We start from the raw sequence: 26727 nt of genomic DNA on the forward strand, positions 1-26727 counted from the left end.
ATAACTGGCATTCTTAAGTGGATTGTCTGTATTCTGCCTATACCTACTTCTTTGGATAACTTTTTTTCCCTCTCTGTTTATATTCAAAGCTTAGTCAAGAGTCTCCCCAAAATCTATTCAACCTTCCATATATATTCTAGAACTAAGAAAAGTAAGAGTTTGTAAAAGCACAAAAATATGGATGTTTAAAACCAGAAAATTTCTAAAAGGAGACATGGAATCATGTCCCTGTATCTTTAAAAAGTAAAGTTCCAATAAAAATCCATTAACTACTTTCAAATATAGCAATCCTCCTGTCCAGCTGTGAAAAGTACTAGATGATACTTATTTGCCATTTGTGTTATTTACGGTCCATGACTTTTATGGTAACTGGTTCCTATTATTGGTTTCTATTAATGTAAAACATAAGTGAACATAAATGAGGCGTGAATCATTTCTTTTTATTAGCCCCACAGTCTTCACTCAGTGCTTGCAGTAACTCCAGCTGTGACTTGTTAGTGATAACCTATTTAAAGAGGAGATCTTTAAGAAGAAGGAACATGATTGGAATGTGTCCATTCATATTTTCAGATGGTTTTACTACTTCTCTCACAAAACAACAGTAATGGTGGGGGTGCCTGAGGGGGGGAAGAAGGGGGAGAGAAAACAAGATGTAATTAGTGATACTACAAAACCTTGAGTTACCTCTGATTTGTATTGAGCTTAATGTGGTACTAATTACACTACAAGTGAGTTTTTGCCAGTTACTACTTTTACTGTATGATTATGATTATGATTATTACTACTACTACTTAAGATATGGTATAAATCATCTTTGCAATATAGCGCAGGCTTTTCCTATGTAAGGGTGTGTGTACATAGCTATGTGAATATTATGAAATGGTTAATATCAGTATCGAAGTAATTAAACAATGTGGTTATTGATTTTTCCATTAAGAATTTGTAAAATTTGGGGGAAATTAAGATTCTGATACATTTCTGCATGCCATCAGTTAAAGGTAAGATTTCAGTTTCCCTCTAAAGCTTTCAACTAATGGTAAAACCACTTTTTTTTGCACTACTGTCATTTATAGAAAGGATTTTTGTAGCTCATGATCAGAATTTTTTAAGTGGATTTACAAGTACTGAACAAAAATTAGTGAAATATTTATATAATTAAAAATATTTATTTAAATTAGAAAATAAATTAGAAATTGCCACAGGTTGAACCATTGCACAATTAAAAGGGTTTTTGGTTATTTGGGAATTAAGTGAAATCAATGATTCTACTTCATTTTAGGCAGTTTTTTTCTTGAAAATAGCCACTTTTATTTAAGAAGTGTCATATCAAATCGATGAAAATGTTTCTAATTGCTGTAACAGTGTATCAGCCTTCATGCTTTTCCTTACTTGTATTAGAAGCCATTACTTTTTATTAATTATTTATCTAAGAAAAACTTGTTGTACTTTCCAGACACTCTCTATTCTTGGTCATCAATAATATGTCAAAAGAAACCCACCCCAATAAAACACTGACCTTATCCTGTACCTGTCAGGGGCCCTTCCGAGATATCGCTGAAGTATTGCAGCAGCGCTACAAGCCTTTGCAGCCAACCTTGCGGGTGGCCACATCAATCAATACGGAAAAAGATGCTCGAGAGGAACTCAGAAGGGAGGAATGGAAAAACCGTGTTCATGACAACATGTGAGTTTTCATTATTTTGTGCCACAGTTTGGTGCCTTGTGCTTTCCAATGCCTTCTGTTCTCCGTTGCATCTAGGAACCTCTTATTTTGTGAAAGAAAGCCCTTTGTCATATCCGATATTTCCAGCAGTAGATATTCTACAAGATGCAAATGTCATTGATAAGATGGGCAAGGATAGCAAAACTAAATCATTAACTCCCAACTGAAAAGAATGTGCAGAGAGCATTACCTTTTAAATGGCAAAAAAGAAGTCTCTTATCTATGCTTTCAAAATGATTCCTCTCATCACTGAGTGAAAGCAGAGTTTACTATACTAAAAAAAAATATATCAGTAACATCATTTCTAACAGTAGATAACTTTCAGCTTGGTCGACTTGATATTACAGGATAGTTTTTATGAGTTAGAAGCAATAGGAGAGGTTGGTTCCTTCATAATTGAGGAAGACAAAAGAGGAACTGGTGGCATGTAAAATTTTAAATTATTGTCATTAGCTTCATTGAGGTATGTCTCAATTCATGTGCTCAAAGCTCTAAGGGGCCTTTCTTAAGCATGCTAGAGTTGTTTTCAGTTCATAAAAAATTATAAAATTTGTGGTGAGTTTATTATGACTGTTGTCATTATCATCTGGAAATGATAATGCATCACAAAATGTGTTTTGTCACCTTAGGAAAAAGAAAAAAACTCCAATGTTCCCTTCATAATTTTCATATATAGTACAATTGCTTTTAAGAGAATCTTTGTCAGTGAGCAAGCATATATAATATGCTTTATTCTGTTAGGGTCTGGTGTGTAGAAAATCAGATTTTCGAATATTTTTTGAAAATATTCCTTGACATACATTTTCATAAAATATTGTTTTAAATATATTTGATAAGTATTCAAAGTAATTTTTGATTAAAAACCTTTAATTTTATGACAGTTATTTGAAGCATACCAATTAGCCAAATGATTTTTAAAATAGAGTTCACCTAATAAATGAAGGAGAAAGTGAAAAAGAAAAATTCCTATTAGATGAAGGTTTATGCAGTTAGATTTTATTTGATTTACTAAAAAATATTATACCAGATTAATACTTTTAAGAATGAGTGAAAGAAGCAAAATGTTTGATTTAGTGATAAATATCTAAGATGAAAGATTATTAACACATTTCTTATTTTATGATATTTGAAAGGCTTATAAAACACCAAAATAAATAAAATTATATTGCTAGAAATGGCTGTTATCTTTTATAACGGTGATACTGATGTTTCTATAGAAATAATTATGACATGCAAATTTATATAAATTTCTTTTACTATATTACTTGATATGCACAAGGTCAGATATCACTGTCATCCCCAAAGAAGTGTGAGCTGCTTTTTATTTTCTGGGGAATACTCATAAATACTTTTACTTTCCAAAGCATACAGTAGTTAATAAATGAATTACCTTGAAACTTTCGAAAGATGCATATTACTTCTAGGATTTCCAGCCAATGACTGATGTTTTATATTAAAACTGTTCTAGAACTATTAAAAACTACTTCGTTTTTAAAACACAATAACACTTCTATCCTCTCCCTGGATCAAAATAAAAATAAGGCATTAAATATTTTCTATTGACATTTCCACCTCCATAGTTCAAGGCCTTTATCACATATTACTCTGGTTTTTAGAATCTCTCACAAGATAGTCCTTTATATCTTTCCAGTTTCCTTACACTTTATTCCCTTCCAGGAGTCCTACAATTTTGTAGTGCTGGCCTTGCTGTTCCTTGTCATACAATATGTCATCTCTCAATTCTGTACCTTTTAACTTTCTGTCCCCCATGCCTACAATGTTCTCCCTCTTAACCTTCTTCACCTTCTGTATTCCTTTATGATTCAGTTCAACTCCTATCTGCTACAAGAGACCTTTCCTGGAAACTGAATACCAAAGAGATCAAGGGACTTACTCAGGGTTACTTTAATCAATGGATCAACATATATTTATTAAGCATACATTGCCTGAAAGAGCTGCTCTCTCTGATGTGAGAAATGCAGAGAATAATATGACATGGCCATAGGCTGCCTTGAAGGAAATTTCGGTCTGGCTAGGAAAATGTGTAAATAAATGGAATATTAAAGAATAGTTCAGGACATAATAGATTTCAGTATAGTGAATAATTTCCAAAGATGTGTGAATGAGAATTAAATGCTATTTGTTCAGAGGAGGGGAAGACAGCAATGGGCTATGGTATTTTATGAAGAGTTCTTTCTTAAAGAAGGGAGTCGATTTGGGTTTTTAAAGCAAAAATGACAAAATATATTCTGACAGAGTAATTAAACTTGATTTGGTTTGAGCAGAGTCTTATAGTAAAAAAGGGAGAAACAAGTTTAAATCAAGAGAAAATAACAAACTTTTAAAAGCCTTTATAAATTGCTTGGGGCCAGATTTTGAATATTCCTTTCATTATGTCACTGCCCTATTCAAATCTTTAAATGACTGACTTAAGTAATAAAGTTTAAACTTGTTGATCTTACATTCAAAGCCAAAGTCTGGCCCCAACAAACTTATACCTGCTTTTTTCTTTTTTCTTTAGTATACAGATTGGACTAGAAGAGAAAGTCTAGAAGGAAGTAGATCACCAAATGTTGGTAGAAGGAAAGAGTCAGGCACAGTTCACAGAATTTCAGAACTGGAAAGGTTTTCAAGAGTCTGTCTAATCTAACATACCCTTGAGCAAGAATTCTGTCTGCAGTCTCCAAAAAAGTGGTCATCCACGTTTCTCTTTTAAACATCTAGTAAGGAAATTATTACTTCCTGTGGAAGTCCATTTGACTTTCAGATAGCTTAAGATATTCTAAAGTTTCCTCCAATTATATCTCCCTAAAATCTCCCTCCTTTTAATTTTTACCTATGGCTTTTATTTCAGCCTTCTTGGTGCAGGCAGACTAAGTATAATTCCTCTTCCACTTGACAGCCTTTTCAGATACTTGAAGAAAGCTATCATTCTCTCCTTAAGTATTTTTTTTGCCAAGCTAAACATCCCCATTTCCTTCAACTGATCCTCTTATGGCACAGTCTTGAGAAAATACCCCATGCTGGCCACTCTTCTATGAATGATATAATGCTTATCAATATTTTTCCTAACAGTTGACACTCAGAATTTAACATAATGATCAAGAAGTAGTCTGGCTAGGCCAGATAACAAGAAGATGATTGCTTTCAGTGTTCTTGACTTGATACTCTCAAAGCAACCCAAGATTACTTTGACTTTTTTTGGCTGCCATATGGAATTTTGATTGATATTAAATTTGTAATCCACTAAAATCTTGGAATTTTTTCAAACTATTGGCATACCTCCCCCAATTTTATACTAGTTACATTAATTAAGAAAAAACCCCAAGAATAAGAAGTTACATTTATTTCTATTAAATTTCATCTCAGAGTCCCCATTTTGTTTTAGCCTGTTATTTGTGGATCCTAACTGTTATTAATATGCTTTCACTACCTTTGCAGCTTTGTGTCATCTGAATATTTCATCAAGATGCCACATATGCCTTCATCCAAAACATTAATTTTCTTTTTTATGATTTTATTCATCTTTTCTGTTTCTTATATCACCATAGTATCCCATATATCCTTTTTCTCCCTCCTCCCAGAAAACCATTTCCTATGACAAATGATATTTTTAAAAAGAAAAAAAGTCAGTACAACTAATTGATACATTCAAAAATTCTAAAAACATATATAATATGTAATACCTGTGGACCTCCCCCATAGAAAAAGGGTAGGTTGGTTGTGTCTTCTCAAATTCTTCTGAGTTTAAGGATAATTTCTCAAAGTATATTTTTGGGTTATATTTTCATCTTTAAAAAAATTATATCCTTCTTTATCTATAGCCTGCTAGTTCATCTATCTTTGCCTCAAGTCTTAGCCCAGTCTAGTCTACTACTTATCTCTCAAAGCAGTCCTCCTAAAATGCAGGCCTGACCATGTCTCTCTCTCTCTCTCACAAACACACACACACACACACACACACACACACACACACACACACACATAAACAGACAGAGAGATAGACAGACACACACACACAATCTTCAATGTTTCTTTATCACCTCTAGAATAATAAAATATAAAATCCTTGATTTGGTGTTCAGAATTCTTCATAACCTGTCCTCTAACTTTCCAGTTCTTACCCCTTATTTCTCCTTCCCTCCCACACATTACAATTCAATGACTGGCCTCCTTTCCATTCCTTATTCACAACATTTCGTCCATTTTTCCTGGTTGTCCTTTATGCCAAGAATTTTCATCTTCTTCATCTCTACCTCCTGGCTTCCCCTTGCTACCTTCATGTCAACTCTAAAAATCTCATCTCCTATAATAAGCATTTCATGATCTCCCTTAAGAATGCTGGTATCTTCTCTGTTGGTTATCTCTAAATTATCATGGACATATATCTTGTTTGTATGTAACTGTTTGCATGATGCTCCTCACTTTAAACTGTGAGCTCCTTGAAAGCAGGGACTGCCTTTTATCTTTCTTTGAATCCTTAGTCCTTCCCTCAGTTCTTGGGACATTCTCAAAAAAGACTTATTGACTGACTGTTAAAAAGCACAGAGGCAAATACAGATCCCTGGGGAAGTCTCTTAGAAAGAACAAGGGCCAGGAAGTACTTATAAAATAGAAAGAAAGAGGTGGATATAGTAAAGGAAACATTCAGTTTGGAGTGCTGACCCACATTGGTAGAGGGATTTTCCATACCCATTATTTCCCTGTACCAATGAAACCATTATCTCTGGATAGTAGTAGAAATGAGATAATCAGAATTATTTGTACTAAACTCCTGTAAGACACTGTATAGCTATTTGTCAATTTGTGGTTCCAAGCCAAGTCAGGGAATTTTTAGAAAACACAGAAGTTACTCTGTGAGATTTATTGTTAAACCACATTTTTCTCCATACAATATTTTAAATGTAAATATATCTTATTTTAAGAATTTCCAAACACTTTAAACACAAATAAATGTTACTTCCATGATTCCTTTGGAGGGGGGGAGTAAAAAAAAAAACCTTGTTTAGTGATCTGAGAGGCTAGGGTAAGGACTTTGAACTTAGTAAATGGTTTCACTTACTGGTGTGAGGGCTTGACTAAATCAGGATGACTGACAGACTTCAAACCTATCAGTTACTTAAGGGAATGTCGACTCTAAGCATGAGAAGACTTCCCTGTAAGGAAAGGAGTGGGTGAGAACAATTTGTTCCGAAGTCCATGAAGGTGGCTGAAGGAGGGACTATAGAGCTCTTAGAGCTTTGTTACACATCCAAAACACTGAGTTCCCCGCTACATCCCAGGCAATTGCCAGGCATGCTGACTTTTGTCCTGCCACTGAGCTTGGATGACTCTAGAAGAGGTGAGGCTGATGACTTTGTGCAACTCTGCCTCCCTTAAATCCAGTTCAAGGATGAGCAAGACATCACTCTGTGATGTCTCTGGTACTTTTCAAAAATGTAACAAACAAAATGTGTGACCTTGAACTCATCAACTTCTCTGTTTCTTCTTGTGTAAAATGAAGTTAATAGTGCTTTTCCTACTTCATGGTGATATGAAGCAAGAATGCACTCTTATATAAGTGCATATGGGTATATGCATATACACATAATATATATGAAGTATACTATTATAATGCTATTATAATATTCTATTGATATAGTAGAAATACAATCTAGGGGATTGGCAGGGAATTCTTTTAAATAATAAAAAAAATAGAAATAAGAATTGCCTGTTTCTTTGCGACAGTTGGCTGTTGCTTCAACTAATAAAAGAACTGAAAAGCCAAGACACTCAAGAATTTTCCACCTTCAGCAGATGTAAGGTTTGCTTTCTGCTGCCATTGTATCCAGATTATCAGTGTAGCATAGAGTGGACACTTAATAAATGCATTGGGGTGGCTGATTTTATGCATGTTTAGTCCTGTCTATTCAAACAGCTCAGTCAATATTTAAATACAGTATTTAATATATTGCATTACCACAGTATACGTTTTGTGGAAAAGATTTAGAAGTTGCATTATTCTGCAGAGTTAAGTGAAAATAACTATTTTAAAAAAGAAACAAGTTTTGAATGTATACGTACATATACAGGTATGTGTGGAGAGAGAGGGGAGAGAGAGAGCAGGACAGAGTTGGAGGGAGAGAGAGAGAGAGAGAGAGAGAGAGAGAGAGAGAGAGAGAGAGAGAATTTTAGCCTAAGAAGTCCTGTTAATCTAATACATCTCAAAAGTTTTTTGAGAGGTCTAGTTTTTCAAACACTTTGCAACTTTACCCATTTGCATATTTTCTGGACTGTTACTGTATTATGATAAACAGGGATTATCATACATTTTCAGATAATGTTTTCTTAACAATTCAACTTCTATTTGTAACTCTTCCATTTATTTTAATTACTAGCACAGTGTGCAACATTTATTAATCAGCGGAGCCTTTTTAAGTTAAAATACTAAATTAGCTAACCCCATTAACACAGAATACTCCAAACAAGCGGTAATAGGAGAGGTAGTTACTGAGCAAATCGTATTATACATGCGGGTGCTCTAGGGCACAGTTAAGCATGATTACCCTCTTTTGATCCAGTATTCCTCTGTCTCTCCCAGCTAATTTCCAGTGGAAATTTACAAAGTGGTGCCTTCATTTTTCCAGCTTAATTTTTCTAATGAAGTTCTGGTACTTTATAACACTGGGGATGCAGATAATAAGCCTGTGTATAATTAAGAACTTCTAGAATTTGTCTGCAAAAGAGCCCTTTATCACTTTTGCTTTGCAATAAGAACTAGCTCTCCTTTTGTCCGTTCCTTTTTTTTTTTTTTAATAAAGCAGCCCTAGTTTTAAATGTGAACATGGGCTTCCCTGTTTCCTTATAGCAAAACGCAAAAAGTTTACTATGTAAGTATGTGATTAACATGACTAGGAATTTGAACATTTTGTGGCACAACTGTTATTATCATACAATTTAAGTATAGTATTGACATTGCAGAGAGAGCCCTTTAGTTAAAATACCAGCCATAATGCATGACCATCCTACTTAAATTATAGTGATTTTATGTGAGAAAGGAAATATTGATGGTGAAATATAACTCAAAAAAATGGGCATACATCAACAATTACTTGAATTTGCCCATTTGGGTACTTATGTAATTTCTTAAATAAGTGGCTTCAGTCAACATTCCATTCAGCTGTGATTTTCAAGACAAATCCAATTGCATAGACCTCAGAATGTAGTTTAGTTGTTGGGACAGGGACAAAGTAAGGAGAACATAGGGATATTGCTCTCAGTTTTTGGTGTCCCCTTAAACCATGGGTCTCTTAAATAATGTGTAGCTAATAGGGGAGAGGGAAGCTAAATGTCTTCAGGACGTTTGTTGACTCTAGAGGATCTTAAAACCTAGGAAATTTCTACTTAATGCCAAAACCAAAGTTCTGCAATTGGGGTTGGGGGCAAGGCGTATGGCAGGAAGAATAGAGCTAGTATCCTTATAGGGCCTTTTTCTTTCAATTGAAATTCCATATTAATTTTCCTAAAGGTTCTTCAGGCATTATAAGGCCCCAGGCATATGCAATTATTTGATACTAAGTGAATTTTTGCAGGTTAAAAAATAGGTGTGATTCTTAAGCTATCTGTAAGAAGAAAGGACTAGAAATTGTTTCTCTTATGAAATGTAGAAAAACTTGTTGAAAAAATCCTCCTTAATTTAATAATTATGAGAATGCTAACTGTATAATTTTCTTTTGACATTTGAAAATAAGCTTACATATCCTTATGAAATAATTTTTATTTCTATGATTTTAGTCATTTATATACATTTTATCAGGTGTATGTATTTCCATCAGTTATTAGTAGGAAATTAATAAAGAAGTTAAAAGGCAATTTGAAATTAAAAATCAGTGTTGCTCTGCAAAACATGTGCCAGATGGTATAGTATAGTTTGTGTGGAGCTAATTGTTCATGGTCCTCTTTAGACTGGCAGATAAATTCTGTTCTATCTGAGCTGGAACGAGAAGACAAGAGATAGAATCACTAGTGCATAGACCCTGTTTAGGTAAAATTATAGCTGAGTTGTTCACCCAGGTAGTTATGATTGTGTCAGCATTTCCTCCTTCAATCTTCCTTATTAAAAACATTAATTAAAGGATTTGTCTAAGAATCCCAAAAATATGAGATTATAATTTGCAAAATTTCTTTTTAAAGTCATTATTAATCCATTTTATTTTAATATAGGAGACACATACCACATTGTTTCTCAAAAAAAATTGCATGTTTTAAAAATACTTGGTAAGATCTACTAATAAACCCTTCTCAAACATTCATTTTATTATTTGGGAATTTTTAAATCACATACTCTTCTCCTTTTGGGATTTGATTATTTAGAATTTCTTTAAAATTATTTTGGGTGTTTTATATTTTATAGATATTCATTCATTTTAGGTTTTTGTTTTTATTGGCATACAGTTAAATATGGTAGTTTCTGTTGTTTTTTTTTATTTCCACTACACATGCTATGAATATACTCTGACTTTTGACCTTTTCACTTAATTAACTAGTTAATTATTTATTTATTTTGCATAATCTTTCATTTCTTTTTTGTACCCACTTTTGTTTTCCTCTCAACTTTCATTTTCAAAGTTTATTTTGTGATTGTTTTAGGAATCTTGATTTGTCGATTTTCTATTTTTAGTTGCATGCTTATTTGATCCTCTTCTCTTTTTTTCTTAAAGTCTTCTCCTCCTCCTCCTCCTCCTCCTCCTTCTCCTCCTCCTTCTCCTCCTCCTTCTCCTCCTCCTTCTCCTCCTCCTCCTCCTCCTTCTCCTCTTCCTCCTCCTCCTCCTCCTTCTTCTTCTTCTTCTTTTATTTTTTTAAACCCTTACCTTCCATCTTGGAGCCAATACATATTGGCTCCAAGGTGGAAGAGAAGAGTGGTAAGGACCAGGTAATGGGGGTTAAGTGACTTGCCCATGGTCACTAGCTAGAAAGTGTCTGAGGTCAGATTTGAACCTAGGACCTCCAGTCTCTAGGCCTGGCTCTCAATCCACTGAGCCACCCAGCCGCCCCCTTTTCTTAAAGTTTTCTAAAGAATATGTTTAGCTAAAATCATAAATTTTGATATGTTGTCTCACTGTTATTGTTGTTTCTGCTAATTTATCTTTGATCCACTAATTAACCAGGCTATAAGTTATTTATTTTTCACTAAGGTCTTTACCTTTTACTCATATTTGCTTCAGTTTGCATTTTTTCTTTCATTGCCTAGAAAGAATATATTTAATATTTTTGCCTTTCTTCATTTATGAATTTTTATGCATTAGAAGATCAGTTTTAAAAAAGAATAATTTATTTTCACACAATTACTCATGAAATATTTTAAACATCCATTTTTTAAAAGTTTTGCATTCCAAATTCTCTTCCTCCTTCTCACCCTCCGTCATTTACTCTCTCTAACCTCCATTCCCTGAGACAGAAAGCAATTTGATATACAGATTTCACATACTTATCATGCGAAACATCATTCCATAATAGCTATTTTGTGAAAGAGGTCTCAAATTAGAACAAAAAGAAGAAATAGAAAGAAAATGAAACATACTGTGTTTCCATCTTCATTCAGAAGTTCGTTCTCAGAGGGCAGATATCATTTTTCTTCATGAGTCTCTGGTATTGTCTTTGATAACTGCATTGCTGAGAATAACTAGGTCTTTCATAGTTGTTCATCAAAAAATATTGCTTTTATGGCTCTTTTGTATCAGTTCATGTAAATTTTCCTAAATTTTTATGAAATCATTCTGCTTGTCTTTTTTTTAAACTTTATCACATAATTATTTATTTGGGACCTCATTTTTTAAATGACATTTTATTTTCCCTATTAGAAGTAAAAACAACAATTTTTTAGCATTTTTTATTTTATTTGCATTCCAAATTTTTTCCCTTCCTATCTCTCTCCCTCTCTCCCTTTTGCATTTCAGTTGGGCTTTCCTTTAGGACTTCAATGCTATATTATTAAAATATTTCTGGTTCAGTAGTATCTGACTCTTCATGACCTCATTTATGGTTTTCTTTGCCACAATATAGGAATAGTTTGCCTTTGCTTCTCCAGCTCATTTTATAGGAATTTGAGACAAACCGTATTAAGTGACTTGACCAGAGATATACAGCTAGTAAATGTCTGAAGCTGTCTTTGAACTCAGGTTTCCCTGATTCCAGTTCCAGTACTCTATCCTTTATGCCATGTATCTACCTGCCTGGAAGATAATAAAACTATTAAATGTTTATTGATTGTCTGAAAAGAGTTTATTCAGCTTTGCTAAATATGTCATTTGGGGTATAAACGCTAATTTTCTTGACTTTTGAATATAGCATATTATAGCAACTTCTTTTACTTCTCATCTAGTCTTCTGTCATTCAAACTGTTATTCATTGATAATTGAGGTACTTCCCTCAGCTTTTTACAGAAATCTTTCTTTGGCATAAAGTTATAGAACTTGGAGACTGCATTAGTGAGTGATTTAAATTTGGGGTCTCTCTGATTATGGCCTATTAAATCCTATCCATTTATACTTTACCCTATTTCCTCAATACTTCTGGTAAATTTTCTTATGTGTTTGATGAAATAAGATGTTCAGACATCATTATATCATCTTTTATTGAGATCAGTATTTCTTAGATGGTATTACATGTAGACTTCTTCAGATTGAGATCTTTTTTATTACCCCATGGAGAACAGTGGGAAAAATATGTATTGATATACTATCCATATCCATGAATGTTAGATACAAAGGAAATAACCACCAGGACAGCAGAGGATTATTCTAACTTAAATATAACTTTTTATATATATATATGACATGCACATGCTAATGTGAATTTTACTGCTGCAAACTGGTGTTCCTGGTGCCAGGGCAGCTTCTTTTTATTTATCTCATAGTGAAAGTACATATTCTTAAAGAGCCTTGAGCAGTGCAGAATCATCTGACTCTGGGCCACAAGTTAGCTCTCCAGCATTTAGTTCCATACATGCACAAGTTTGCTCCCAACTCTAGGCCAAAGTGGAAATCTAGAAAAAGCAGTAAAGTTTTGGGTTTTAGTGAGTGTTCTATTAGTGGCCTAAATATTATTTTATAAACTTTGTATTTGATTAAAGCACAGCTATTTCTGAATTTCATTAATCCTCTGAACATGGATAACAGTCTAATCTAACTCTGTCTTTGTTTTGTTTTCAATAAATTCGAAGAATTTTAATTTTATCTTTTAATGTTATTTTAATATCTGTTCTATTCCCATATTTTGGTGGATTCTAAATTTTGTCATTCTATTTTTCCAGAGTATCTACTTTGGATTTTCCCCTGCTCTAAATAGTCCAGTCCTCATTTATCTCCTTTAAATGTTATTTAAGAACTCCAGTTCCTATGTTTATATCTTCTTTGAATTATTTTACTCAATTTCTAAACCAACCTGTGAATGTGTGTGAGTTGCTAAAGGCTCATTTCTTGTGATATAGTTCATGTTATTGTAGTTTTATTTTTATTCCTTTGGGAGATTTAAAAAATTGTCACAAACTATTCATAACACTGCGTCCTCTTTTTTGCCTACTAATTTCTTTAGCTTTTCAATTGTTTTCATTGTGCAATATACTTTCATTTTCACTTTTTTTGCTTTTTTTAACTTTACTTGGCAAATTGCTTACAGTTATATAGTAATGAAAGATAGCTGAGCTTAAATATGACCATTCAATTAACTATCTTGCTAGGAGTATCTTAGTTTTCCAAATTTTACACAATACTGTGGGAGTTTATGATCATTTGACTGGCTGTCCATAGCCAAAGCATAGGCTAGAATTAAGAACATAATTCTTAAAATCCTGAATTCTCTTAATTATTTGGATAATTACATCATGTCCTCTTCATTTTGGCCATAAATATCTTTATTATAACTGAAAGAAACTCCTGCTCTCATTGAAAGAGATTTGGAGTTTTCTCTTTATGAAATATCAGTGTATAGGGTTTTTAGAAACAAGGAGGCTGTGGATGAAATATATTTAAACTTTTCTATGAACATTTTCATCTGCCTATAGATTATTTCTTTTTCTCTTTCTTTGCATTATGCATGATATTGGCTGTTATTTAAAAGACCTTAACAGTGTACTTATTGAGAAAAAATAATTTATCTTTTCCTGGGACATAACAATTTTAACATGAGATCATTATGATTTATTATGAGATTAGTTTTATTTTTCCTTTAAGATCTGTATGACTACTACTTGCTTAGGGTCTTTAAATATAAAGCCAGTTCTATTATAATGTGACATGTGTTCCCCAAAAGCACTGCTTTGCAAAATGGTTCAATAAAAACCACAGAGCTTATGGGAAGATGGGATTAGGGGCACCACATTCAAAAACTTTATCAATGTCATATAAAAAAGAAGATAAGGACATAATAAAAAGTGGTAGTATGGTTTTATACATATTAAACCCAAGCTCTGAATGATACCATCTCCCTCTGTGTTATCTCTCCTCTGTGATCAGAAGACCAGAGAGATTACCAAACTCCTCCTAATACCTTTCTTTTGTAAGAATTAAAATGAGTTTTGGTCAAATTAAGAGTTATAGAAAGTTGTTTTGGTCACCTTTTATAACAATTAACTCTTAAATCACAACACTGTTAGTAGCTTTGGTAGCTTTATTATAGCAAAGTAGGGATAGTAAAGAGGAAAATGTAGGAAGGAGGTAGAAAATATTGCCTAGCTAAATACCCTAAGCCCAGATCTAAGTGCCTTCAGAATCCAAAGTTGGAATCAGGAAGCTGAAATCAGAAGCAGCATCCGAAATGAGAATGCGAAATCAGAGAGTGAAATGGGAATCTTAAATCAGAGTTGGAAATGGTTGGGTCTCACCTGATAAGCACTTTTCTCCTCCTAACTGTTCTCCCACATCACATCTCAGGATCCAATTATAGATCTGTAATTTGTCCAGCACTACCCAGGGGAGGCTTGTGGAATCCACTTCCTGACTTTGAGGGTGTGAATTTCTTTTTCTTGTAAAAGATTTTCAAGTACCTAATTGACTAAGTGTGAAAAGAGGAGCACTCCAAGTTCTTGATTAAGTTAAAAATAAACAAGGGACTTTAAAAGTTGCCTTTTACACTTTAGAGAGGGCAGAAACTGGACTCAGTTCTCTCTAGTTAGCAAATGGTGTCCCTACCTTATTTCTCAACTCCACACAATGAGTTGCCTCATGGTGTCCTATACCTTCCCCCCTTTTTATGTTGTCTCCATTTATATTGTAAGCTCTTGAAGCCAAAGTCTGTCTTTCTTTTTCTTAATTATATCCCTAGTGATTAGCATAGTGCCTAGCATATAATAGGCATTTAATAAATGTTAAATGGATTGGATTGAAGCATATTATTCATTTTATTTAGCCTATGAATTTTTCTATAGTTTAAATGATATATGCCTTATTTCACAATATAATGAATGTGGAAATGTGTTTTATATGATAACACATGTACAACCTATACCATATTACCTGCCATTCTGCAGGGGAGGAGGGAAGGGTGAAGATTGCAAAATGTCAGAAAAAGATTAAAAGTGCTATCAACATACAAAAAAAATTTAAAAACACTGTATCTTAGAGAGAGAAAAGAATGATGCCACCTACCATTATTCTGAAATGAATGCATAGAGTTAGAATTCAAGTTGGCATTCACATATAATCCCACAAATATAGTTATTACCTAAAAGTATCTTACTTTTAACAGTTAATCTACTTTTCTAATTATAGACTATAAAAATCCTTTTCTCTAGTTGTTCTTGACTTTTTTAATACCCGACATTCCAAATCATCCCTGGTCCCAAGGAATTCATATTATGAACAACTCTTCAGTCCTTAAATGAAGATGAGTATCAGTTTCTTATTTGGAATTTGTGCTCAGTCTATCAGAGATACCCAAAGAAGTTGTTATTATATGACTTTAGAGACAACTGTATAATTTTTGTCTTTGTGGATATAGTTATAATGTTGATAGGATTATAAATTTAAAGCTGGGGGGCAGCTGGGTAGCTCAGTGGATTGAGAGCCAGGCCTAGAGATGGGAGGTCCTAGGTTCAAATCCGGCCTCAGACACGTCCCAGCTGTGTGACCCTGGGCAAGTCACTTGACCCTTATTGCCTACCCTTACCACTCTTCCACCTATGAGCCAATACACTGAAGTTAAGGGTTAAAAAAATTTTTTTTTTAAATTTAAAGCTGGAATGGGCCATGGACGTTGAATCTAGCCTTCACCTCTTTTTTATGGGAAAAGAAACTGAGGCCCTCGGGAATAAAGTGACTTTCCCAAGGCCACACAGGGAGTAAGCATTAGAAGATTTTGAATCCAGAACCTCCAAATCCAAAGCCTTTATTCTTTTTACATGATCACACTTAGTTTTTCTACATATCTGTACTTTTATCTCTGAATTTGAATAGAAGATCCTAATAAATGCAATAGAAATTTTTTCTATATTATATTAAAGGGAGCATAGAATATTGAAACTATTTTCACAGACTATTTCAAATGAAAAATATTTGATAACATTTTGTAATTCATTGATGCAAATTGAATAGTTAATAGCATTAAGATTTTTAGAAAGGCTAGAAATAAATTCATCAGCAATTTGTTAATCACACTCCTTATCAAACTTATAACATATTTTCTTATACAGGTTAAAAATTTCATATGCAAATTTTTCAAAAATAAATTGACATACATAATTTATAATTCACAATTAAGTATCCCTATAAAATGTCTTGAGATTAAGAAAACTGGTTTCCTGATGAGAAATCTAATCTAATTGTGAGACTATGTTTGTGCTGGTTAGAACTCATTAGCCAAAACATTAAAATAATAATTTTCCTAGGTTTTAGAAATTATTAAAAAGTATAAGAATTTTAACAAATAATTTTGACTAAGTATACTTTTGGGAGAATATCTTGTGACTTGTTGATTGGTTATTAGATTAAATGAACCCACCTTTGACCAGTTTGGATTTAATAGTTATGTTTAGATCCATAATCAGTCAGACAGACTGACAGAATGATTGACTGCCTGAAATTTCCAAACTTTCTGTCTTCATGGTACCAGATTTGCATCAAATTAAATTTTAGAAATTCTTATTTCATATAATATGCCCAAGATCCTTTTCCTTTCATTATCCCAAAGTAAATATATTTGTAACTGTCTCATTTTTTCTTTCTCTTCCTCAACAAATAACTCCCAAATTCTCCTTCGATATGTTTAGAATTATACCCTTTATCTTCTACTGTTTATTCTTCTTTTTACTCTGGGAATTTATACCTTCCTCCACCGTTTCTCACTTCTTTGGCAATATCATCTTGCCCCAAACGTGTTTACATGAAAACCAGCAATATTTTATACCTCAGAAGATTTCCCTGCCTATATTAAAAAGAACTTATTTAATCTATAAATACACAAATGATGTTATTGATAATTGAAGTAAAGGGAAGCTGTTCATAAGCTGTGTTCTTTATTAATAAAATTTTTGATCTTTCTGAATTTTACCTTATTTTTGCTCTAAGAGGATACAGATTCAGCACTATTCCTATTCTATGTGGTATATAAAGTAAAACTAATCATTGGTTTTCTGAAGTACACAGTTTCCATTTTATTGCCACAGATTACACAGATTGCATGTTAAAGGATGTTTACAGGATCCTACCCTTTTATATTATATTACTCTCAAAGAACCTAAGCCAGCCTCTAACCACTTTAGAACCATATAGCCCAAAGTGCTGACTACTTCCTAATGACCACAAATGTCTGCCATGGAATTTTTAGCATTCATTCTTCTCTCTAGCTAGTCCTAAATTGGTGACAAGATGAGGAGGATTTTTTTTGTGCAGAAAACTCTTGAAGGTTGAACAATGATAAACGTTTCAAAAGGTCAATGAGAATTGACTCTGACAATTTCTGAGCCCTTCTCTACTCAAAGGTCATGGGACTCTCACTTAGATTGAGTATTGTGTTTTTGTATTGAAAGGGAGTAAGTAGTGTTTGACTGGACAATGATGAGGGGAAGGAAGAATGCTCCAGAAAGGTTATACTGGAAGATACATGAAACAAAGTTGAATAAAGCATGGTTCTATTAAGAAGGGCCTCCAATAGTGGAGTTATGAATTTGACCCTCTTCCAGTAGGCAGTAAGGAGCCAAAGTAAATTTTTCACAGGATGGAAGTAGTATTTTAGTACTATTAATCCGTAATTATGAGGGGTAATATGAAGAGTGAATTGGAATGGTAATGATTAATTCAATTCCATTTAAATAGGCAATTATTTAGTAAGCACCTACTATGTGAAAAGCAGTGAACCTCATGGCAGGGGAAATAAGGACAAAACCAAAAATTTCCTTACTTTTAAGTTAAGCACTAGAAAAATACAGTGGGCACACAAATAAGTGAAATAGAATGAAAATTGGGGATGGAAAGAATCACTCAAAACTGGGATTATAAGAAAGGCTTCCCAAAGGTGATGGCACCTGAGCTGAGCCTGGGGGCGAGGATAAAGATTCTGAGAAGAGAAAGGATTTGAGTCAACAAGAACAGATGAAGATCCTGTAAGAAGAGAAAGAAAGAAAAGATTCCAAGATAGATGCCCCATGCTCATGAGGAGGAAAGATCTTATAAAGGAAATTGAGGTAGTGTGCCAGGCAAGTAAAAGAGAAACATGAAAGAGCAGTTTCAAAGAAACCAAGGGGAAAGTGAACAGTCATGATCTCAACAATATAACAAGCTTCCAAAGTAAAACTTAATAACCTTTTGCTTCTAAGGGGATGCAGGAATAGATTGTGGGTTGGAAAGACTGTCAGTCTCCAGTTAAGAATAGGGAATAAAATAAAATTTAAAAGGATAGCTAAAGTAGGAAAGGAGTTTGAGGGAGTGTAGAGTGTTTTTATAACTAATTCTTAGCATCATCTCTCAATTACAATTTCATTTGTTTTCTTGTTTTAGGTATACCTAAACTTAGAACCTAAAGTTTCTTTAATACTCCCTTTCCCTACCCTGCATCCCATACAAGTAGAAAGGTTATTTATTTCATAGAGACAGAAGTAAGAGAGAAGAGTTGAAGAAGTATAGGCATATTCACATGTGAAGTAGGAGAAATAAGGAAGACCTTATGAGGAATGACTTTGGTTTTCTTAATAAAATAGGTGGGTAGGACATCAGCTAATAGGAGAATTGGAGAGTGTTTGGGAATTTGAGGAAGGTAGAAAAGGCAAAAAGAAGAGACATTTATTTGATGTACTGTAAAAAAAAACCAGTATCTTTTATATATCACATTTATAATAAACATAATCATCATCATCATAAAAGCTAACACTTATACAATGCCTACTATCTGCCAGGCATTATACTAAGTACATTATGAATATTATCTTATTTGATCTTTATAACAATCCAGAGAAGTAAGGGGCTGATATTTCCATTTTATGGATAAGGAAAGAGAGGCAAACAGAGGTCAAGGGACTTGCTTAGGGTCCCATAACTATTGGATATTTGAGATAAGATTTGTGCTCAAATATTCCTAACTGCAGGCCTAGATCACTATCCACTGAACTATCTTGCTCCCTATTATGCCTATAATATACTTCTCAACTGTATGAAAATAAACCCATCTTTACTCATAATTTTTAAAAATTTCCATTAGTAGAGAAAATAGAAACATATCTTCATTGCATAGGCTATAATTCTTGTTATATACATGTTTATATATATATATATATATGCATATATATATATATATATGGGGATAAATCCAATAGAAATACAAAAAAAGTTATTTTTTTCTCTTATATCTTTTTTACATATTTGTCTTTGTATTGTTTGTGGATTAGACTCCAAACTTCTGGAGAAAGATCATATATTATATCATCTCAACTTTTTGTTCATTCATCTGATAAAGTTCTATTCATCTTAATGACCAGGAAATGCTGATAACAATGGACTGGATCACCCAAAGAAGGCTTATTAACTGATATGGAAAATGCATCTGAATATATATTTTAATACTGGCAAATGCTCTAAGATTATGTGACTGTTAAGAAGAAAAAATTATTGCAATTTTAATTAAAATGTTATTGTGATTAATATTTCTAGGTCTTAATAATTTTTTGTACTATTGTTACATAGACCAATCAATTTAAATTTAGTCAATAAATCAATAAGAATTAAATGTTTACTTTGAGCAGGTAATATGTTATTAGATTAAAAGAAAAAGAAAAACAAAATCAGGCCCTTCTCACAAGGAGCTCATAATCTAATGAATTTGCAATATCCAGTTGCAAATTATATGGAACAAGAGATTTGTCACTAATATCTCATAAAGGGGATGAGTGAACAAAATGGCTACTGAGGTCCCAGACAGCTCTAAATCTGAGGTCATTTCTTGGGTGACAGAATTACAAAGATCCAAAAATAATTTCTGGCCTGAAATAGTGGGTCAAATTTAATGGCTTAAAAGTGATATAATGATAAATTTAAAGATTTGCATTTGAATCCAAAGAACAAAACATGAAAACAAAGGATGGGAAGACTTGGTAGATAATGTGTATGTTGGGGGGGAAAACAGAGGGTTTTAGTGCTTATTATGAGTAAGTAAATTAGTGTGACAGCCAAGAAAATTAATTCAATCATATTTCACATTAATGGAAGCATATGATTGTCTATAAGAAAAAAATGAGACTTCTATTATATTTTGCCCTAGTAAGATAAAGTTTGGAATATTGTACCTAGTTTAATACCGCATATTAGGAAGGCCATTGAGAAGAAGGAACATTTCCAGAGGAGAGTGAGTAGGATAGTAAACAGACAGGAAATCATGATCCTGTGAAAATGTTTGTTTAAGGGGTAAGAATGTATGCTGTCTTAAAAGTGATAAAATTTCACCATTCTTCAAAATATTGCTTTATATCTTTAAAGTTTATTTAAAACAGCTTTAAAAGTCTTAAATGATGAATATATAGTTTAGAAGTGTTTATATATATAACATATATTTAGTTTATATATAATTTTATATATAGAGAGAATATAACTAAATATATATAGAATATATAGTTTAGAATTGAGATTCAATTATAAATGTTGTGGCAAAGTCAAACCAAATTGCTTCAAAGGTAGGAAAATTACCAAACTATTGGCTTTATTTTCTCAGCCATTTAGAAAGAAAATCAAAATTTCTATTGTGTCTAAATAAAAGGAAAATGCACTCTAAAATTCAGTTCAGAAGTGATAAAAACTGTTTGTGGATGGTCTCAACCATCCCTTGGCAAGTTGCTTAATCCCCATTGCAAAGCCCTTACAACTCTAATGCCTTGGAACTAATACACAATATCAGTTCTAAGATGGAAGTGAAAGGTTTAAAAAAAAAAACTCTTTGTGAAGCAGCAAGCTGATAGCATCTGTATACTCTGGGACATTGTGGTCCCATTCATATTATGTGTGTATATCTGTGTGTGCATGTATGTGATGTCTATCCCATGTGCAAATTAGCATTTAGAATTCCATAATCTGCCATATATAAGTCTGCTGAACCATGAGAACGTACCATCCATAATTCCATAGCTTTGCTTAATTTGAATATCTGCTTTTTCTATGTGTGGATTTGTATTTTTTAAAGTAGTGTTGAACAAGTTGACATTTTCTAAAATATCATTTACAAATATAGATGGCTCTTAAAATAGATTTTAGAGAGTTGAGAATTGAATTTTAAAGTCAATAAAGAGAATTAAATCTTAAAATAGTTTTAGATAGTTTTAAAATTGAAGGATTCATTGTGTTTTCCTAAATCTGTTGTCTAAATGCATTTCAAATTATAGAAACAAATACGACTCTAAGCTTGAGTTCATCTTGAAAAAAATCCTTAGACTGTTCAATCACTTTCATAGTAGGTTTTAAATTTGGAAGAAAATCCTAACATTTAAAATAATAAAGTTTAAATATAAAAAGAATTCTCTTATAAATATCAGTACTTAAAGGACACATGTTAAATCTTGCATGAGAAAATTTTTTTACTAAACAATAAACTACATAGGGTCTTCCTTCAAATGAATTTTTATCACATTTCACAACAAAAATGTCTAAAGGATCATCTGGAAAAAAGATATTGTGATTTCAGAACCTAAGGATCTTTTTCATGAAATATTTCTCCAAATATTAAATAATATCACCTATTAAAGGGGCTAAATAAGCCTAATAGGTATAGCTCTATAAGTTCATTCTTAGCCTAAGCATATTTTTCCTTTAGCATCAGAGATAATCTTCCACAGAATACTATTTTAGTGCCTTATAGCAGGGGTTGGCAACCTTTTTGGCCGTGAGAGCCATAAACACCACATTTTTAAAAATGTAATTTTGTGAGAGCCATACAGTGCTCACACTGCACACTCCTGTAACAGTGCCTGAAAAAATTTGACTTTATGTCTCCTGCAGAAAGAGCCATATCTGGCCCTCAAAAGAGCCAGCTATGGCTCGGGAGCCATGCATTGTCAAGGAATATAAGTTATGCTACCTCGTACCATGGAAAGGCTTTGAAGTCAATCTTAGCAATGGGCTAAGTATTCTATTCAAATAACAAACCTAGCTATGTGCAATGAGTTAGGCAGTAGGCAATGAATTCTTTGTCCATGTCAATCCATAAAATAAAGAAAAAAAAACATTCTTCAATCTTGACCAACCCCTGCTCCTTCTACAATGAAATTGGTGGAATAGTAGAAAATGTTTTATAAGTATTAACTTAGCTATAGCTACTCAAATTGCGAATTGTCCAACAACCAACAAACTGATGCCCTATTAGAAAAAACAAACCAAATTAATAAAACTGATATCATCTGGATAAATAAAACTAATAAAAGATAGAAATGATAAAAGAAAAAGTGAGTGATTAGTCACCCATCAAATTTATTATTATTATTGGCAACAATTAAAGGCTGCGCTTTGTCTTTACCACCATATAGATTGAGTTTAATGATTAAACATATTAATATTATTGTAATAATTTTAAATGTTATTATTTATATATTGTTATTATTTATGTAAATATATATTAAATATAAATAAACAAATCCAGTAGTTCACACTGAACAATATATGTGATCTATTCCTTCATGTTCATTAAAATGTTGGGTGATTTATTTAAATAATTAAAGCAGAACATCTCTGTTAGATGGCTATCCATTTGGCTTTGGACTGGCATTCTGAAAGCAAGAAACATTTTATTCTCTTTGATAATTTTTAGTAGTTAATACAATTTCTTATTCAACCTCTTATAATCTCTTAGTGAAGGATCTGTGATTTCATTATTAGAATTGTAGGTGTGCATACTTCTTTTACCAATGAAGATCATATCCAATCTATGACTTCAGATCAGTGAGCTAGAATGGTCCAATTAGCTTAGCCTTCATCCTTTTATTGATGAGGAAGTGAAAATTCTTGCCTCTGGTCAAAGAAGGTGCTCTAATTAGTTACTTGAGGCATGTAGAGATTAAGTGACTTTCCTAGATTAGAGAGAGAGTGACAGAGACAGGATTTAAAATCAGGCCTTGACTTCAAGCCCAGTAAATTTTATACCATACCATGCTGTTCTCTTGATATGATTCCTTATATATTTAATAATAAGTTTAAATATTTTTTCTTTCAGGTTCTTGCCATTTTCTAATTTTAGTAAGAATGAAAAGTATGTCCCAATGGTTCAGACTTCAACTAAGTATAATGGCATTTCCTATGCACAAAAACAGTTCCAAGAGGAAGAACCTTCAAAATGGATGAGTAACAAGGTATGTTAATATGATACAGGAGGAAATTTTTAAAGAAAGAAAATGCAGACTGGAAGATAACTAAAAAAGCATATAGGGGGCAGCTGGGTAGCTCAGTGGAGTGAGAGTCAGGCCTAGAGACAGGAGGTCCTAGGTTCAAACCCGGCCTCAGCCACTTCCCGGCTGTGTGACCCTGGGCAGGTCACTTGACCCCCATTGCCCACCCTTACCACTCTTCCACCTATGAGCCAATACACCGAAGTACAAGGGTTTAAAAAAAAAGTATATAGTCACATATCCTGCTTTTATAATATATTATGATGATGTCCCTCCTCCATATTCACAAGTCTTATAAATGAAATTGTTCTAGTATTGTGGTATTGGACCTTACCTCATCTTGGCATATGGTGTTCTTTAGTTCCCCTTTTGATGAGTGGCATTGACATTGTATGAGAGGTAAAGATGAATTCTATGAACAAAGAGAAGAAAATAGACAATTTCTACACATATGGGGATCATACTGGCATCTTCAAAATTTTAGATCATGGATACATAGGCATTAAAATTGGATGAAGACATAGAGATCCTCTAATTGAATCTACATATGAGAAAACTGATTCCCAGAGGAACTATTTATCCAAGGATATACAAATAAGTAGAAGATTCAAACTTGTGTTTTCTGATTCCAAATCTTATGTCCTTTGAAGTATATCACACATTCATTTGAATCATGTTCTTACCAGCTGATCTATCCTTATTTTTCATGCATAATTACCCACAAATATACCATCTTATATAGTATATTTATATGTACATGAGATATGGGCAGGTGTATGGTATTGTACTTTATATCTATCATCCACTGAATAGATCAAAGGGAAAAAACAATAGTTTTTAAATTTATGGAGGAAATTACTATTTTCTAATGGTATTTAGTGATTCATACTTTTCTAAAAGTATCTATTATCAACATTGTGATATTTTTAAACTATATATATGTATATATACACATATAAACTGGAAGAACTTCAGTGTTATAGAGTATTATATTTAAAAGATTTCAAGGCTTCATAATTTTTGAACATTTGTCATGAATCATGAAATAAAAAAGAAGAATTTAATAATTTACTTTTACAAGAAGTAATTTATAAGAAGTAATTTAATAATTACTTCTTGACTATTTCCATATACTCTTCTCATCTTTTTGAATGAAAATATTTTGAATTTCTATAAACAAAGAAACACCTTAAAATGAAGTAGATGGGGAAAGGGAAAAGATTATTCAGTCTATGTTTTTAGCCTGTTATCTCAGTTTATAGGAAATTGCAATTAAATATTTTTTAAAATTAAAAATGATTAGACTGGTAATAATTTGATTTCCTGAAGTGAATATACTCAGCTATACATATAACTAAAATTATATATTTTAAATTATATATTGAATAAATATTTATTAAGCACCTATTATGTGCCAGGCACTATTATGTTCTGGGGATACAAAAAGAGGAAAAAGGCAGTCCCCTACCTCAAGGAGCTTATAATCTAATAGGTGAGACAACATGCAAATATATATGCATATTTGGGTATATGTATACATATATATATATATTCAAGATAAATGGGAAATAATTAGGAGAAGGAAAACACTGGAATTAAGAAGTGTTAAGGGATACTTATCAGGTTCTTCATGGAGAAGACATTATCCCTGATTTCAATCAAATATTATAATAGTATGGTAAGAGCTAATGTGGTAGAGTAAAGGATGCTGTGTTTGCCTGAACCCTCTATACACACAAAAAATAAAATATTACCTGAAAACAAAGGAAAGCAGGATAGACACATCTCACTGGTGTACGAAGGGAGGTTACCACAGGGAATGCAGCATTATTATGAACTGGCAGAACATGGATCAGTCCAACTTGTTATTTGACCAGAGGCAAGGAAGCCATAATATAGACCCATTCAGCCTTAACACCTCAGCCCAGGGCAATAAAGCATCAGAAAGGGGTAGGGACCCAACTATTTCCATGTGGTCTAGGACAGTGAAGTGTCAGAGCAGGGGACCAGTCCAGCCCATGAGATAACAGGGGAATGAGCAACACAGGGAGCAGAATCTAGATGGACAAAACAGCTGCAAACCTCCTCACAGTAAGCCTATAGGATCCCTGCCTGAAAGGGAACACAGTTGATTCAAAGACTACCCCAAATTATAGAGAAGACAACTTTGAAAGTTTGGAACAGTGTTCCTTCTACCCTAAGAGAAGAGTATAACCTCAACAAATGGGTAAAATAATGAAAAAAGAAAACTAGAAAAATAAGCAAAAAGGAAAAACATGGCTTGAAAAAGTTACTTTAGTGAAAGGGAAGATCAAAAGATGAACTCAGAAGAGGGCAACAATACTAAAAGAAAAAAGTCTCAAAGGAAAGTGTTAAAGATCAGCCCCCAAAAGAATACCTGGAAGAACTTGAAAAGAAGCTTAAAAATCAAATATTCAGAAAATTGACAGAAAGAATGAAAAAGCTAAGAATCATCAAAATACCTGAAAGCCATGAACTAAAAAAGAGCCAGAGCACAACATTAAAAAATTATCGAGGAAAATTGCCCTGATATCCACAAACAAGAGAGGAGCATAGAAATTAAAAGAATCTATCAGTCACCTCCTGAAAGGGACCCCAAAATAAAAGCCCACAGGATTATTATAGCTTAATATCAGAACTCCAAGGCCAAGGAAAAAGTACTGTAAGCTCCCAAAAGAAAATAATTCAGATATTGTAGAGCTACATTCAGGATTATCCACTGGTTTTTACATTAAAGGACTGGAAAAAACAGCATATTTGGAAAAGTGGAGGATCTGAGGTTCCAAACAAGAATTGAAACTGAGCATAATCCACCAATGAGAAAAATGATGTTTAATGAGATAGAGGACTTTGAGGCATTCCTGACCAAAAAAACAGAGCAATAGGCAGTAAAAAGGCATATACATAGGAAGAAGAAAAGGAGTACATTGAGTAGGATGGGATGATATTAAAAAAAAACAAAACACAAGGGATAAATAACAACAAACAGGAGAAGAGAAAACATGAGCTAGAAGGAATAATGTATGTCTCACAAAGAGGTGCATAAAAATTAATACAGTGGAGAAGATGTGAGAGCAATAGGCAATATCTGAACCTAACTCTCATCACAATTAGATCAAATTAGTCAAATGGCATAGCATCTGAATTGCTTAAAAAAAAA

General features: G+C 32.9%; 1 protein-coding gene across 1 annotated transcript in view; it reads left to right on the forward strand.

Annotated features, from left to right (window-relative positions):
- Nucleotides 1-26727, forward strand: part of SPATA17 (spermatogenesis associated 17) — a 273537-nt gene that overhangs the window by 242063 nt on the left and 4747 nt on the right. The window contains exons 8-9 of the mRNA XM_044674960.1: nucleotides 1536-1684; nucleotides 23375-23510. Coding sequence (XP_044530895.1) covers nucleotides 1536-1684; nucleotides 23375-23510 — 285 coding nt within the window. The remainder of the gene's footprint in view (nucleotides 1-1535; nucleotides 1685-23374; nucleotides 23511-26727) is intronic.

This window comes from Gracilinanus agilis, chromosome 4 (genome assembly GCF_016433145.1).
Source record: "Gracilinanus agilis isolate LMUSP501 chromosome 4, AgileGrace, whole genome shotgun sequence".
In the NCBI taxonomy this organism is placed as follows: domain Eukaryota; kingdom Metazoa; phylum Chordata; class Mammalia; order Didelphimorphia; family Didelphidae; genus Gracilinanus; species Gracilinanus agilis.